General features: G+C 36.9%; 1 protein-coding gene across 1 annotated transcript in view; it reads right to left on the bottom strand.

Moving 5' to 3' along the window:
• The window catches only part of NEK10 (NIMA related kinase 10), a 221,021-nt gene that overhangs the window by 55,862 nt on the left and 146,350 nt on the right, over nt 1-18,809 (bottom strand). Inside the window, exon 26 of the mRNA XM_055321516.1 lies at nt 14,091-14,304. Coding sequence (XP_055177491.1) covers nt 14,091-14,304 — 214 coding nt within the window. The remainder of the gene's footprint in view (nt 1-14,090; nt 14,305-18,809) is intronic.

The following is an 18,809-nucleotide window of genomic DNA, read 5'->3' as shown; positions in this document are numbered from 1 at the left end:
CTTTGGCCCAGGGCGCGATCCTGGAGACCCGGGATCGAATCCCACGTCGGGCTCCCGGTGCATGGAGCCTGCTTCTCCCTCTGCCTGTGTCTCTGCCTCTCTCTCTCTCACTGTGTGCCTATCATAAATAAATAAAAATTAAAAAAAATAATTCTATCTACATGCTTGCAGCAGAATTCATTCAGTCCTTGACAAAGTATATCTGCACCACTGGACAAACAAGAATGGATGTGCTAAGATGCTCAATGACAGAGGTCTATGCAAAATGATAGAAAATGCAGCATTAAGTAAAAGATCAATTAAGCCAAAATTACTCTCCTTTGAAGTATCTTAATTATATTTGCTCTCTGGTGTACCTCAGTTGGTTAAGCGTCTGACTCTTGATTTCAGCTCAGCTCATAATCTTAGGATTGTGAGACCAAGCCCCATGTCAGGCTCTGCACTTGGTGTGGAGCCTGCTTAAGATTCTCTCTCTCCTCCATTCCCCCCGTCACCCCACCCGACTCTCAATAATAATAATAATAATAATAATAATAATAATAATAATAATTTGCTCTCTGAATAAATCATGGGGATAAAAGGCATAGCATAGGATGTATAGTCAATGTTACTGTAATAGCATTGTATAGTGGCAGATGGTAGCTACACTTGTGATGAACAAAGCATAAGGTATGGAATTATGGAATCACTATGTTGTACACCTGAAACTACAGTTACATTGTGTGTCAACTATACATCAATTAAAAAAAAAACACTTCTATCAAATCTCAGCACCACAGAGGGTAAGTAGGGCTTAGTTTCTTCAAATCTCTGGGAACTTGGTAGCAGACAGAGCCAGGCCATGGAGGGAGAGAGGTGAGGTCTCCTGAAAAATAAAGAGCTAGGGGCAGAGGCTCTGGTTGTGAGCAATGCTCTCTAGAGAGACAGGTCCATGGTTTTTTGTTTTGTTTTGTTTTCAGATATTTTTTCGAAAATGGAACTGACACCCACAGTCACCAGGGGAAGGTTCTTAAAAACTCCACAGGGACTGAATGGAAGGTGAAGAAAATCTAAGATGTTATGAGCGACTGGAGTTTGAAGTTAACCTCTGAAAGTTTTCACATGTTTCTGTTCACTAAACAAGACAAAAAAAAAAGAAAGAAAGAAAGAAAGAAAGAAAGAAAGAAAGAAAGAAAGAAAGAAAGAAAGAAAGAAAAGAATATCAAAGACATTTTGTGCAATGTGAACTGTCCAATTTCTGCTTGTTATCTTTTTTCCTGAGAATTTTTTTCATTGTGCTATCTTAACGCTTTCACCAAGATGCTGGGAGATATTTCTTGCTCTGTTGAAGCTAACATGCAGTTGAAGGGGCATTTTAGTTCTCTTTGGTGAGTCCTCGATTCAGTGTTCAAAATCTTCCTGCTTTTTTTCACTTAGCATAATACACTCCAGTTCCATCCACATTGAAGCAAATGGTGGGTATTTGTCATTTCTAATGGCTGAGTAATATTCCATTGTATACATATACCACATCTTCTTTATCCATTCATCTTTCAATCAGAGAAGGACAAACATTATATGGACTCATTAATTTGGGGAATATAAAAAATAGTGAAAGGAAATAAAGGGGAAAGGAGAGAAAATGAGTGAAAATATGACTGAGGGTGACAGAACATGAGAGACTCCTAACTCTGGGAAACGAACAAGAGGTAATGGAAAGGGAGGTGGGCAGGGGTTGGGGTGACTGGGTGACGGGCACTGAGGGGGGCACTTGATGGGATGAGCACTGGGTGTTATGCTACATGTTGGCAAATTGAACTCCAATTAAAAAAAAATCTTCCTGCTTTTGTGACTGAGCATTGTTCATTCCTGTTTTTTGGATCTACTCTAGTCTGCTACCTTAAATCCCAAAATGGAAAATGTTTCAGATCCCCTTTGGCATTGCTGAATATGTGCTTCTCAGAAATGTTTCCTGTGGTTAAGACTCAAGGGGCTCCCAATGCCAGCTTCAGCTCTTCCCAAGCTAGCCTCTGATACCAAATCCAGGAGGCTCCCTCTGGGCTCAAAACTTCCCTGCCAAGCTTATTCAACTCCTTCCATGCTTTCCTTCTTTTTCTGTCCCAGCTCACTGATCCTTCTTCCTCCAACTTCCTCAATGGAAGTTAGAAATGTACACAGAAATAATGTAGGCCTTTCTTCTTCTTGTGATGTTTTTATTTGAAATAAATCATCTAATGTCCTATTCTAAAGACCACAACTGGATTTATAGCCCTATAGGGACTATACACTCAAAATGTGTCAATGCTATCAATGTTTTTAAAAAAGGAGAGATCAGTTTTGAGTTGATAAAATTCTTTATTGCATGATGCAACTGGATGCCAGAAACCATAAATCTCTAAAACTAGCAAAACTGGAGCAAAGGCTTTGTTTCTTTTTCAAACAGGCATGGATAAGATATTTTTCTTTGGCTGAATGAAGAGTGAGAAGAAGCTGTGAGTCTTGATATAAGCATTTTAGATTTGAGGAGCTTTGACTTGCAATCAATACCCAAGAACCAGTTGGGCTGCAAATCAAGTTATTTGTAACCACCAAAATTGCATCCATAAATAATTGGGTGTTTGCTTAACTTCTGATAAAGGGGAAATTCACATTTTGAAAGAGATGCTTCTTCAAACTCTGTAAGCATGGAAGGTATGATACAGCAATGTAGAATGTATAGTTGTTTTAGTTTTAAAAACCTCTGTTTCTATAACCTCTTGTAGCAGTTTTTGCTTCAAAAAAATCTATAGAGTTCTTGAACTTGACATAAATGATATACCACTGTAGATGCATTTTCCTGAGTGTGATTTCCAGAGTTTTTTCTTGTAAATATTTAAGTACCCAACTCATTACCAACTCTCTCCTTGAACTGGGAGCTATTTTAGTCCCTGTCAAACACCCCATTCCTTGCACAATGTTTTGTATACAGTATTACTTAGTAAGTAGTTGCTGTATTGAGATCTAAGGGAGAAAAGGGCCAGGTGAATTCCCCTATGTAATGAGTAGGTTTTGTAGCTTCTGAGTGTGTGTGTGTGTGTGTGTGTGTGTGTGTGTGTGTGTGTGTTTATTTTGCCCATTTCTCCAGAATCCTACATCATGATGCTTCTCTAAGAGCTGAAGAGACTATTTGGTGATATATCCATAAGTAGGAGTGAATGTCTCCCTTCCTTGTTCCCCTTTGCACTTATGAGAAGTTGTAAAACTCCATTCATCTGTATTAGAGATGGCTCACCCAGCAATGATAATATGCCTCTGTAACCCAGTAGGCATTGGCCAAAAGCAAAGATAGTTAAATGTTTTTAACCTAAGAGTTGAGGCCATTAAGGTAGTTTAAGAGTTGAGGCCATTAAGGTAGTTTCAAAAGTTGCCTCCAGCAAGTACATAAACCTATTAATGGAAGTTGAGGGTGTGTGTGTGGGGGGGTGTAGTCTTGGGGGATGCAATTTGGCTGCTGCCATCTTTTGTACTTTCTAATTACTTAAGATTTTTCTAGGAATAGGAGAGACAGTTAACTAGATTTTTTTTTTGGCATCTATATATCTCCTAGGAACGGATGGACACATTCTGTGCATCAATATGGCAGCAAGAAGAAGACAATGCAAATCAGACAATAAAATTATCACTGATATGGAAATCATCACCATTATAGGAGACACTTCCTGTCACAGTGCTGTTATAGGCACAATTATGTTTAGCTCGGTTTTGCTCATTATAATGTAATTTTTTATGTGTGCAGCAGATTATAATACATTTTCAGTTGAATAGAAATTCTAACAGTAACAGACTGACATTGCCTAAATTAACTGCAACAGTAGGGAAAGAATTAGGAGAGCCTATTTTATTAAAACTAGAGCAATTTTTTAAATTGCCCAGAATGTTTTATAAGGAGAAAGAAAAAGAAGCAAAAAATAAACATAAAGCATAACACTAACTATATCCTATAGATGCTTTACTTGAGAACCATAAAGAATACACTCTTTTGTTCTAAAATAGTCATTGTATTTGAGCTATGTCTCTCCCTAGTGTCTTCTCTTTGTTTGGTTAATAACTGTGACCTTAGATACATAAATGTAGGGCTACCCAGTGCTTGACAGCAATTCACCTGGCTGAGGTGATTTCTTTTTAATGGCAAACCACATTCTGTGCTTTTCATGAATGATAGCACAAAGAAAATCCAAAATAGGAGACAGGTCATTGACTATATATTATTGCGCATAAATTTAGTCCCTAAATTTCAAAGCATTAAAAAAAAAATCAGCCAGGGGCACCTGGATGCTCAGAGGGTTGGGCGTCTGATCCTTGATTTTGTCTCAGGTCATGATCTCAGGGTCCTGGGGTCCAGTTCTGCATCCTGCTCCCTGCTCAACAGGGAGTCTGCTTCTCTCTCTCCCTTCCTCTCCCTCTGCCCCTCCCCCCACTCACACACCACCCCCTCTCTCTTTGTCTCTCTCTCAAATAAATAAATAAATCTTTAAAAAAGAAAATCATCCAGTGTGGCCATGAGGGCTGAAGGGGCCACATTGACCCAGGCCATAGCTAAGTGGTCTGACCACTTTAGCAGGTGCCATGAGAGGCTCCTATCTAGGACCTCACTCTCAGACACTTGGTTTTGCCCTACACAACGGTGGGCCGCAAAAGCAAGCTTGGAGCCTGGTCCCTTACTATGATAGCTGGGGATCTTTTAGCTTCAAAGTTGTTTGGTTGACATCACTATCTTTTTTGTTTCTGAAATCCTGAAGCATTTCCCTGCTCCTGTGCTCTGTATATCAAGTAGAAGAGCAATATGTTCAAATTAAACCAGAAAAACTGGTGTGAGAGGTGCTGGAAATAACTAAATTTACAAATATTATATAATGAAGGAAATGTTCTCTTCAAGTTTGGATACTACTTTTTTTATTTTGAACTTTTAAAAAATATTCATACAAAGCCAAAAATTTTGCTTTAATATAATTAAAGGCATATAATGATGATCCCACTATTATCATGACACTCTCTTAATTAGAACTTCTTAAAAGCACAAGAACAAGACTAATGAACTGTCTTAAAATAAGTAAATTAGTGGACGAATTATTACAATTCCATTGAAAATTCCACTATCAAATTTACCAAGCTTGATAGCATTTCACTGCCACCCCATAAATAGTCTAGTATCTGTAACAGGTTCTCTATTATTCTGAATTCAAAGATAGGTTGTTAGAAGAAATAACACTAATAAGGATGAAGAAAACAGTACCATAATCTGAAGGTATCCCTTATTAAAAATACAGAAGATACGGTCATCAACATTGACTGACCACCATTTTGTTTCAAAACTACATGCTAATAAAGGAAAAGAACTGAATGTATGTGTGAATACTTCTGAAAGCATTTTAAAGGAGGACAGAATCAGGTAATTCCATTTAACATCTAGAAAAAACCATGTACAGAGAATCATCAAGTGGTCAAGTCTTAAGGCATTCTAATTTGGATTGCTCAAAAAAACAAGAAATGCAATTGACAAGCAGCATTGGTTAAGGCATGAAATAGTATGGAATTAGACATAGGTGGCATCAATAAGAACAAACCCCACATATTAGAACCCTACTTACTGTTTTATTTTTAATACAGAATGACAGAAGGGAAGGTCTAGTTCTTGTCAAACCACACACTTAATACACAGTGTCAAAATACCAAAGTGATTAAGTGCCAGTAAACAAAGAATTAAAAATCAAGGAAAAGAATCACCATCATCTTTTATCTATCTCCTTGCTTCCATTCTTGACTCTCAGTGGTCAATTCATACACAGCAATCAGCTGTATGATTTTAAAACATTATGTCACCCCTTTGCTCAAAACACACATCACTCAACTCTATACCATGGTCTGTAGCATCCTCATATCCTACTCTTTCCCCAGACTCACTGGATTCCAGCCACCTATCCATTCCACCTATCCAGAATAGGTGCTGGATAAATTTTGTTGAATAAGTGAAACAAAACACTGATTTTTCAAAGTATGGCAAAGCTCTTCTCCATATTAAAACAAAGGAGAGAAATCAAAATAGCAGCATTATTTTTTGAAGAAACTGACAAACTGATTCTAAAATTAAAAGTAAATTGGGATGCCTGGGTGGCTCAGTGGTTGAGTGTCTGCCTTTGGCCCAGGGTATGATCCTGGAGACCCGGGATCGAATCCCACTTTGGGCTCCCTGCATGGGGCCTGCTTCTCCCTCTGCCTATGTCTCTGCCTCTCTATGTGTCTCTCATGAATAAATAAATAAAATCTTAAAAATGTTTTAATTAAATTAAATTAAAAGTAAATAGATCTAGAATGGTCAAATCAAATTTGACAAAGAAGAACAAAATCTGAGCGCTTATACAACCTACTTTCAAGACTTATTAAAAGTCTATAATAATCAAAACAGTGTGGTACTGGCCTAAGAATAGATACACAGATAAAGGCAACAGAATAGAGTTCAGAAATAAATCCACATATACAGTGTTAAATGATTTTCAACAAAGACATGTAGTAAAATCAGTAAGGAAACTTTAGACATTTTAAGAAATGATGCTGGGAAAACTGGGTACCCATATGGGAAAAAAAATTTCAATCTCTTCATTATTCTATGCATGAAATTAAATCAAAATGGATCACAGACCTAAACATAAAATCTATTACCAGAAAGAATTACCAAAAGAAAAAAGAGCCTATTTTTGCAGCCTTGGGATAGGCCATGATTTCTTTAACAAGATACAAAAAGCACTAACAACAACAAAAAACTAAATAAGTAAATTGGACTTTAACAAAATTAAAATTCAACAAAATTTCTGCTCATAAAAAAAAATCATTAAAAACCAGTCAAGGCATAGACTAGGAAAAACATATATTTGACAACACACATGTGGAATATATAAAGAACTCCTAAAATCAACAAAAACAGACAAATAATTCAATAAAGTAATGGCCAAAGATTTGAATAGATACTTCACACACACACACACACACACACACACACACACAAAGAGATATATAAATGAACAATTAGCACATGTAAAGTGCTCAGCAGCCTTGGTTATCAAGAAAATGTAAACTAAAACCACAAAGAAATACTTTTATACGCCCACTACACAGGTTAAAATCTAAAAGACTGACAATATATCAAATGTTTATAAGAATATAAAACAATTGAGCAACTCTCATAACATTGCTCCTAAAAATGCTAAACAGTACAATTTTGGAGAACTGCTTGGTAGTTTCTTTTAGAGTTAAACGTACAACTACCTTATGACCCTGAAATTCTTCTCCTAGTATTTATCTAAGAGAAATGAAATTATCTGCACAAGAAGACTTATATAAGAAAGTTCATAGCAGTTGTATGTAAAACCCCAAATCTGGAACAATACAACATTCATCAACAGGAGAATAAACTATGATATATCCATACAACATAATACTATCTAATAATATAAACAAATAACTGCTATGCACAATATCATGGATGAATCTCATAGACATTAGGTCATGTGAAAGAAGGCAGATGCTAAAGAGTACATACTGTTTGTGATTTATATTATATGAAGAAACAATAGGTCAAAGTAATCCATAGTGTCAGAAATCCTAATAGTCTGTCCATGGGCAGAGAACTGTATTGGAAGTGGCATGAAGGAAATTTCTGAGGTGCTAGAAATGTTCCCAATCTGATTTTGGGTGCAAATTAACCATGTGTCAAAAGTCATTAAACTAAGTAATTAAAATGTGTACATCTTACTATATGTAAATTATATATCAATAAACAAAGATGGAGATATGGTGTGGATGTGAGAATTGTATATGTATCTGTGTGGGAGCCTAAAGGCCTTGCTTTATTTTCTTAAACCATAACAAGTATAGAACATTTCCAAAACAAGTCATGATTTTTCCCAATACTTCTTTCACTGCATCATTATTTGTTGCATTGTCACAGCCTTGGGGGAAATTCAGTCAACAATTAACCAGACAATAAAAGCAAAGATGTTCACAAAAATATTGTCCTTTTAAAATACATCATTTTCTACATGGCTAAATTTAATCTCTTAGCAGAGGATTGCAGACACACGGCTTTTGTGATGTGTTCAGCAATTGTAAATGACATATGGTATAATAAAGATAAAACAACTCAGATAAATAAATGGCACAACAGTTTGTTTTAAGTTTGCACTAAGAAAATAAGAATCAGTTACTTGCATATCTTCTCAGTCCTTAAGTGGTCAACTTTAAAGACATTTGAGAATTTAGGATAAATGTCAAATGCCTGTCAAAAACTTTTGCCAAGAACATATACAGACTGTATTAGAAAACTACAATGAGAATTCCACTTCTTTAAGTGAAATTGTAAAGGGATTGTGGATTTAGAAAATAATCTTTGCTGACAAATGCTCTACCAGCTGGTCTCTCCCCTCCCCACCCCAAGGTAGACAGAATTTAGGATAATAATTATATGCTCTATATTTCAGTAGTTTGACAACAGGAGCCTATCACAGAAATCTTCCTGTTTGTAATTCTCCAAAAGCTTAGAGCACATTTCTAGGACTCACTATGGGAACATTTACTCCTCATCTTAAACATGAGATAAGTTATCCAGGTCAGATGTGGTGTTTGAAAGATCTTGGTAGGCACATAGAGGATAGTAAAGGGAGGGAGATGACTCTAGATAACCTGCATAGAATGGATTTGATCATTTGGAAGGTCTTTAAGCTGAGGCTTCTTCAAGATGAAAAAGAAACTCTGTGGACAGCAGGTTTAGCCTATACAGGTTTAGAATTTAAACCTGCCCTTCCTGCCAGCCCACTCTATGGATTTTGGACTTACCTAGCCAGGCCCACAATTGTATAAGACAATTCCTTGCAACAAATCATATGTATTTCCTACTGGTTCTGCTTTATACATTCTGTGTAGGACTGTTGTATACACACTAATATACATAATATTAGCATTCCTGGCTGCTTCCCTTAAGTGCCGGTAGCAGTCAACAGTATTGTGATAAACAAATGGCTCTCCCTTCTCTCTCTCTCTCTCTCTCTCTCTCTCTCTCTCACACACACACACACACACACACACACACACACACACACACACACACACACATTTCCTGATAACCCTGTAGATAGTGCAGAGCTGGTACCCTGAATCACTGCTAGGGCTGAGGAGGAGTCTAGAGTTAAGAACATTGGATATTGCAATGACCCAATGTGAGAGAATGAGAATGAGAACTGGAAGGGTAAGATGGATTTGTCAGACATTTCAAACCAGGGATGCCATGATAGGTCCCCCAAAGCCACAAGGATATGTTCCCTCATCAAAAGTCAACAGAGGCCAAAGAAGAAGGCAATGCACAGAGCCCCCTCCCATTGGGTCGAGGATACCTAACCTTGTTCCTGTATCCAGCTGCCATCTTGGAAGAGGGAGGTAGAGAGGAGAGCCCTTAGAAAAACTTAGACTAGAACAGCTGATATAAGTGTTAACGGCTATAGCCACCATTTTCTGCTACCAGTAGGAAAAGTGGCTCAAAACAAAGTGATACATGATTATAGAAAATAAAGTTCCCATTTTGCACAACCAATTTTCACCCAAATTCATACAAAATGGCAAACCATGGAACTGGACAGAGCTCACTCAAGGGAAGAGCAAGAAGAGAAGCAGATCATCAAAATTTAAGAATCCAGTGTTGGAAGAGGGAATAAAGAGTGTTCAGAGACATAAGATGGAAACCACCAGGAAAAAAAAAATTCAGGGAGGAGATATGAACAATAAGGAAGAATAAGCCTTCAATTTGATAATTTGGTGGTTTAGTTACTTTGGAGAAATTCAAAGCTTTAGTCCCCACTACCTAGGATTAAACACAAATACTATGTTTGAATAGGTATTCACAAACTTCTGCCATCTAGCACCAGCCTGCTTGCCCCAGCTTTCCAAACTATACATATCAAAATATGCATTATAAATCAGGAGGTCCAACTTTCAGTCCAAGGTCCAAAAGCAGCAAACCAGCTTGGTGAACTTAGCCAAATCTCTTCTCTTGGTTTACCTTTTCTTGCCTATTAAGTTAAAGCGTAAAACAATACCATTTCTAAAATGTGATTAGTAGTCCTAAGTAAGCTAAGCTGGTGTATTTGGAGCTCATGCACTTTTGTTATTCTTTTCCATCCAGGAGTGACTTTTTTACCTAGTTTCAAGGCCCAGTCTTATACCCTGCTTGTTTTGGGAGCCTCCCTGAATTATATCAACCAGAGATCTCATTTGGTATTTACCCAGATTTCCTGCTGCATGTATGTCTTGGCTTCCCAAGTATACTGGATACATCACTTCATGACTGAGATCACTCCTTTAAATTTTTTTAACATGGTCACAATACCCAGCACAATGTCTTACATTCAGAAGATATTCAACAAATCTTTGTTCTTCTATTATTAATTATAAACTGCAAGCATTTTCAATTTTTTTATGTTGTTCCCTGTTAGACTTATGGATGTGAAAGTTCTCCAGAGAGAATGAACTCACTATACTAGTAAAAAGAAATAATTATTTAACTTTAAAATAGAAGTGGTGAAGATAAAAGTACCAGTCAAATATCACTGGAAGTGGTAAATCCCTGCAAAACTCACCCTTCAAGAACGTGCTTCTTTCGTCATTATCTTTCAGTCTCCCTGGTACATTCAACTCTGCTCCATTTATACACCTAGAAATACGCTTTTTTACCAATGTTAGTATTAGTCTACAGCAGGTTCCATGCAATCCCCGTAATCTGAATGAAATTGAAGTTTTCTATTGATTATCCAGATTTTTCCAGGCTGGGTTTCAACACTCATCCTTGCATTTGCTGGCAAAGATCTAAGCAGCGCACTGTTTAGAAATGTCTGCAATCGATTCTTCTGCCGAGGGTATTAGATGACACCAAAAGGGCAGTTATTCTGTGTGTTTAACACGTGCATAATGCCAACATGCCAATCATGATTTTGACAAGTACAATGCCATAGTACCTTCTGCAGCAAAATATACTTTTATTATTACAATATTTAAGCAAAAAATATACCTCATTTTTCTCTGCTTGATTCTTATTCTTAATTCTGCTCTACTTGTGATATCTTACTTTGAATTATAAAAATTAGAAAGCTTAACTTTCTTCAAAAAGAAAGTCTTGCTTCTCTTTCATAGAGTCTAAACCACAGTACACAGTAGTGAACTTTATTAGTGAAGACTTCTCTGTCCTTTTGAAACATATATTAATACCTGTCTTTCCTAGCCTATTGCCATAATTAAGAATAACCTAATGTGTGAAAACATAAATAGCATACATCCCATGACATAAAAGCTCATAAAGTTTCTTATCAATTATTTTCTTACTCACTAATTTGTAAATTCCAGCAATTCACAATAGATCTCTTTATCAATGCTGAGAATTCATAAAGTTCTACTGCACCCATTAATTTCTCTTTCCTTTGACTATTGCTTATCATTGGATTATGTAATTGTATTGTTGATATGAACTGCTCTGGGAGACGTTAAACTATATTTGAAATGAAATAATCATAAAACTATAACAATACTTAAAAAAAGACATAAAATTTTATACCTCTAATTTTTCCATTAGCAATGGTGTAGATGTAAGTTTTTGAAAAATAATAATTGGTACTTAGCAAGGATAATGCCAATTAACTACATGCTGTCTTTTGATGAAATGTAATCATATTTCCTTCTCAGTTCTTTAATAAAGCTCCACTTTTCCTTTTAGCTAACATTTGATTAGTCCGAAATGAAAAATTATCAGTATATATAAAATAGTACAAAAGAAGATATTTTATGGTTCTTTAAAAGGAGTAATATAAATTCTGCCTAGAAGTAAAGCATTTCTCTACGGTCCCTATGAGACTGAATGCTCCATGAGGGCATCAAGGTTGCCTAGTAGCATATGCTCAATAAATACTTATTAACTGCATGAAAACCACCCAGGGATTTAGCACTAATGGACCACTTAGTACTAGATTAGTGAGTTGCATCAACAACTATTTTTTAACATAATCACTGTTCATTTTATATAATTGGTGCTATCTTATAATTTCGTGCCACTTTTTAATTTGCACAGTTTATTCAAACACATTAAGTTATTTAATCCTAGTGCTTTCTGTAATAAGTAATATTTTCCCCCTATTTTATGGATGAGTACAGAACCTTTAGAACCTCAAAACTCCCGCATCAACTATAGACATCTCCCTTTGTTTAACCCAGTCATGGCCTGAGAGCCAGATTTCTACACTTAAAATGGCCCCCCAAATACATACTGAACGATTGATGGATAAGATGATATGGTGTCTTGAGTTTGTTTCAAAATAACCTATGGTTGGCAGGGAGTGGGTGGTGGGTGGGCATAAAGACAGCATGTGACTGGCCCGAAGTAGCAAATTCTTGAAGCTGGAGGGTGCCTACACGAAGTACTATCTTTATTTCTGTAAATGTATGAAATTTTCCACAGTAAGGGTTTAAAAAAAAAAAAAGCTGAGAAGCAAATAAATAAATAAAACTGTCATTCTCAAGGTGTTTTGCTAAAGATAAGAGGATTTCTGCTGTTAGATTTTAAACTAACTCCGCCTACCCCCATATCAGCTACAGGAATCTAACATACACTGACTCTTTTATATCCAATTGGAAATTGGCTAAGTAGGTTTATAGTACAGAACTTAATAGAAGGCCTCAAATACTTAAGATATATAGAAATGGCTAAATCTCTTGCATTTTAGTTTACTGGGAACACTGTACTCTGCATGCAACATGCGTGTGTGTTCTCACTGTTGCCTACTTTTTTACAAAGTCAAGTAATAAAATAACAAGAAAAGTGAGCTCTAACTTGCTTTATATAACATTTCAGTGTGTTCAGCAAGAGCTATAACTCTTCCTAAGTTATATGTTCCTAAACATAAACCAAGGCCTAAGATAATCACTAAGGATTGTTCTGTGAAACTACAGCTGGGATCAGCAAGGCAATAGAGATGAGTTTTTTCCCCTCAAAAGAAAACTCTATTGAATCTTCAACTTCCAGATTCCAAATTTGTCAAGACAAACACACCATAGAGTTGTGCATTCTTTTTAATAGAAAGGAGTTAGATGAAAACTCTGTTATCTAAGAAGCTCAGAGGAAGAAAGAAGAAAGAAGAAAGAAAGAAAGAAAGAAAGAAAGAAAGAAAGAAAGAAAGAAAGAAAAGAAAGAAAGAAAAAGAACAGAAAAGAAGGAAATAATTGTCTCTTCTTTGAAATCAACTCCTTATATTATTTTCCCAGCTGAGGCAGAACAGGTCTTTAGGGTCCTGGAAAGAAATCTGATGACCAACTGCCTTAATTAAGAATAGGTGTTATGACCCTATTTCCTTGGGCCTCATGCCCAAGAAAGAAAAGAATATTTACCAGGTTCAAGGGTCCCTTGAACGTCCCTTGGACGGATCATGGGTCATAATACAACAAAAACACAGGGGAAAAACAAGAGAGCAACAAGAGCATCACTTGCACATGTGGACATTTATAGCTTTCCCCTTTTTCAAGTTCTGCTCAGAAATAAACTTAAATGTTAAAATAATTTAAAGGTTACCGGCAAGAAAAATGAAAGGATATATTCTTATTTGAAGCAAGGCAGTATTATTACCACCACAAACAGTAATAAAAGCAAAAGGACAAAATTTTAAGCCAATTATTATTTCCTTATCTGGATTAACACATAACATTTCATCCATATTTCCCAAACCAGATTGCTAAAGAAATAAAATATACATATTCACTGCCATCTATAAAAAGAGCATAATATAAACTTAAAAAATTACTAAGGGATCTTTTTGATGCTCCTAGTTTTGCAATATACAATAAATTAGGGTTAGTTCATTGGAACATTTATCTTGACTACAATTTTAAAGTCTAGAAAGGGATGTAAATATGTAACTATACAATAGTGAAATACTGCACATAGCAATTAATATTTTCCTAACTTAAGATAATTTTCCCTTAAGATAAACCTGAACAACTTCAGATGACCTTATTATAGTCTATCATGAAGACACTGACAGACGTACACTTACATGAGATAACAGAGCCAGCTCATGGTGACATGTGACAGCATTGCGGTTGGCTTCCATAAAGTACCTCTGTGTACGCTTCCGTTCCCGTTCCAGTTTCTTTTCCAAAGCCAGTTGGGATGTAGATAAGTTGTCTAAATACTTCATCATGACATCCGATATCATTGAGCTGACTTCTATAATATCTGGGCGGGTTTCTGCATCAGGAGTGAGGCACCTAAGAGAAGACAGTTGATTACAGCACTCTGGTCAATGTTGGGATCAGGCCACAGGGTGTGGAGGGTCAAGATTAAACCCCACTGCGCATCCACCATGGTGTTCATACCCAAGATCACCTGGGATAAGATGGACATCAAGCATAGTTCTGAATCCAAGACTTTTTAAAAGGTATTGAAAAAAAAAAGGTATTGAAAAGTTTGGGAAGCAGAGGGAGGTAGCATTGTTCTCTTTGCAGTTGGGCTGTCAGGCAAGGGCTACAGGCTGAGCATGGAGCTCAGGACAGGTGGATTTAGTCATCTTCTCCTGTGTGAACTGGTTATTTTCTATAATCACTGTCAAGTGAAACAAAGAGGGATCCCGAGAATGTAGTCCCTGATGCATCAAGTGGAAGGTAGATTTCTAGGGGGGTCACAACTGACTGGCCTTTTGCAGCTGTGTCATATGCAGCAATATCAACCCAACTTGAGTAGTGTGTATCTTACCAAACACAAGCCATAAAAATAAAATGTAACCCAGTTATTTAGAGGTTTAAGATGTTTATAATAATTTTTAAAGTAATTAACTGACACATTACATGCTAATATTTTCTGTGATTTGGAGGTAGGAAATGTCAATCAGCTTACTAAAGGGAATATTATTTATGTCACAACTAAACACTAATAGAAAGCTATTCTAGACACAATGGAATCAATTAGCAAGATTGTTGCTAGCATGCTTTAAATACTTCAATACTCTCTATAATATTTTGTCTATTTTTTAATTCAAATTCTCTAACTTCACTGAAGTTGTTTACTTCTTTATAAACTTTAACTTATTTGAACTTTGAGAAAAAGATCTGATTTTCACTTTTTTTTTAATTTGATTTAGCAAACTAGAGTTCATACAACTTTCACCTATACTGACATCTCCAGGTAATATTCGAGAACTATTTTATTTTTATTATTATTCTTCACCACAGAAGTCAAAATAAGACTAACTTGTTAATTTGCTAATTATTCTTTGTTTTTTGTGATTATGAGTAAAATATACATATCTTAGACATTATCATCTCATGTTTCATCTTTCTTTCTAAGGCAGTAGGCTTGCACTATGGTTATGACAGGCACTTACACATCTGCTGAATTCATATTTAACAAAGTTCAGTCCATGCATTTATAACAAAGAAAGACAAGACTGCTACATAATTTTGGGAGTGCTCAATACAAAATGAAAGTGTAGGGCCCCAGCAGGGAGTGAAGAATTCAACCTTCCTTTCCATAGACCATTGTCTAAATGATGGCAGGAGACCCTCCAAGAGATTGCAACCTCCATTATAATGTACTTGGTACCTGGATTGGAGGTGGGCAAGAGGTCCCCACTGAATCACCCATTGAATGCACCATGATGCTACCAGCCTGGTTAAGGAGAACCTCTTTTTCTCCTCGCTCCAAGATGCAGCAGGGCACATACTACACCTTGATCCTCTCCTTGTCTGTATTCCCATACACTATACCAGGTAAAGAACAGTAGCAATGATGGCATGGGGACAGGGAGGTGGAGCTGGAAGACAGCCAGGGGCCACAGGGCCAGGAGGAGATGCCTGAGAAACTATGTCAGAGAAGTAGGAAGTTGGAGGGATCTCATATGAACTGAGGTTCCCAAGCCCCAAATATACATGCTCCTTGTCTCAACAGACTTCATTTCCAAAACACAAATTTTAAGATAAAATTATTAGGAATTTCATGACCTTAAGCGCAGAGCCCTAAACCCTAAGCACAGGACTGTTTTGAGTATGGTGGCCCTGAGCATTGGTCATAAGCATGTGAAGCTGAACTTCTATGCCAGTGACATATTTGTATTCAAATTTCTTTCTTTTGCTTATAATCATAAAAGATGCTAAAATGTTGAATTTCACCTTCTAATTAAATCAGTTTCTTCACCTACTCTCACTTAATTAGCAAAAGAAATTAAAGCTGATAAAAATGCTTGGCTGACTTAGAGTTGGTTATGACTGCCATGTGAAGAAAAAAACAAACAAACACCCCAACAAGTAATCCTTTCATTAGCGCATTAGGCTAAAGTCTTAGTCTGCAAATATTCAAGTATATTAGCAGGTGAATTTATCAGCTGAGCTTTTTTTTTAATAAAAAAAGCAGTATAAGCTAGTTTTACAATTTTTTAATAATAAATTTATTTTTTATTGGTGTTCAATTTGCCAACATACAGAATAACACCCAGTGCTCATCCCGTCAAGTGCCCCTCTCAGTGCCTGCCACCCAGTCTCCCCTACACCCCGCCCACCTCTGCTTCCACCACCCCTAGTTCGTTTCCCAGAGTTAGGAGTCTTCCATGTTCTGTCTCCCTTTCTGATATTTCCTACCCATTTCTTCTCCCTTCCCCTCTATTCCCTTTCACTATTATTTATATTCCCCAAATGAATGAGACCATATAATGTTTGTCCTTCTCCTTTGACTTATTGACTTATTTCACTCAGCATAATACCCTCCAGTTCCATCCACGTCGAAGCAAATGGTGGGTATTTGTCGTTTCTAATGGCTGAGTAATATTCCATCGTATACATAAACCACATCTTCTTTATCCATTCATCTTTCGATGGACACCGAGGCTCCTTCCACAGTTTGGCTATTGTGGACATTGCTGCTAGAAACATCGGGGTGCAGGTGTCCCGGCGTTTCATTGCATCTGCATCTTTGGGGTAAATCCCCAGCAGTGCAATTGCTGGGTCGTAGGGCAGATCTATTTTCTTTCACCATACACAAAGATAAACTCAAAATGGATGAAAGATCTAAATGTGAGACAAGATTCCATCAAAATCCTACAGGAGAACACAGGAAACACCCTTTTTGAACTTGGCCACAGTAACTTCTTGCAAGATACATCCATGAAGGCAAAAGAAACAAAAGCAAAAATGAACTATTGGGACTTCACCAAGAGAAGCTTTTGCACAGCAAAGGATACAGTCAACAAAACTAAAAGACAACCTACAGAATGGGAGAAGATATTTGCAAATGACATATCAGATAAAGGGCTAGTTTCCAAGATCTATAAAGAACTTATTAAACTCAACAGCAAAGAAACAAACAATCCAATCATGAAATGGGCAAAAGACATGAACAGAAATCCAACAGAGGAAGACATAGACATGGCCAACATGCACATGAGAAAATGCTCTGCATCACTTGCCATCAGGGAAATACAAATCAAAACCACAATGAGATACCACCTCACACCAGTGAGAATGGGGAAAATTAACAAGGCAGGAAACCACAAATGTTGGAGAGGATGCGGAGAAAAGGGAACCCTCTTGCACTGTTGGTGGGAATGTGAACTGGTGCAGCCACTCTGGAAAACTGTGTGGAGGTTCCTCAAAGAGTTAAAAATAGTTTTACAAATTTTATATAGTTATATATTATGGTAAATGGGAACCAGAATGGTCTCTGTTCCGGCATTTAGTCATCTCCTTCTCTCCCAAAATTGCTTCCATTCCTGGATTTGCCATTGCTGAAAAAAGAACCACCAGGGAGATGCAGTTTAGCATCATGGTTAGGAAGGTAGCCTCCAAGTCAGATTGGTGTAGTTAAATCCCAGCTCACCCTTTATTAATTCATCTTGGGCAAGATTTAGTTTCAGTTTCAAGTGGCCTATCTGTAAAACAGGTTAATTACAATATCTACCTCATCAAGCTGGTATGGTGATCAGCTGTGTAAAGTGCTGGCACATTATAAACGCTCACTATGTTGAAAGGAAAATGCACACTTTTATTGGTCTTCCATTCCGTCCCACATTTAACCAACACAAAATTCTGTGGCTTCTCTCTACTAAATATTTATTGAATCCATCTTCCTCCCCTCTAATCCCACCACTATTAGCCTATTTGATCATTGCTTTCTTGGACTATTGAGTCTCCTAAATGACACTCATTGCTTGTCTACCTCTGGCCATACTGTAAACTGCCACAGAATAATATTCCTGTATTTGACTACATCACGTCTCTGTTCAGAATTTCTCAATAGCCCCTCATGGTCCAATAGAACAAAACTGATATTTCCAGCATTATATACAAGCCCCCTCTGGAACTGGCCCTTATTTTCCCCCACAGTGTCATCCCTGCCTTCTCCTCTTCCAGCTCACACCAAATGCTCCTATCTGTCCTTTCTCATATAACTCATGGCTCTCTTATGCCATTTCCTTGCTCATTTTATTCCTTCTGCTTGAATTTTTTTTTGTCAATGGTATCTGCCCATTTCCAGATCCCATCCCTATCTGCTTGCCAAAAACCCCACTCTTTTCCAAGTCACCATTAGGAAGACTTCTTGGATCACCCTCAAATGATTTCTCATCCCCTTTTTGTATAGTCTCATTATATTTAAGTCCTTAAATGACCATAATATTATATTGTAATGATCCATTTCACCACTAGAAACTTGAAAACTTCTTGAGAGGACAGACATGTGTCACCTTCGCCATGATCCTCAGCATGTAAAAATGCAATCTGGGTTCTGG

Source organism: Nyctereutes procyonoides, unplaced genomic scaffold (assembly GCF_905146905.1).
Source record: "Nyctereutes procyonoides isolate TBG_1078 unplaced genomic scaffold, NYPRO_anot_genome, whole genome shotgun sequence".
NCBI classification, from domain to species: domain Eukaryota; kingdom Metazoa; phylum Chordata; class Mammalia; order Carnivora; family Canidae; genus Nyctereutes; species Nyctereutes procyonoides.
The sequence above is the reverse complement of the archived record's forward strand: the minus strand, read 5'-3'. Positions and strand labels throughout refer to the sequence as shown.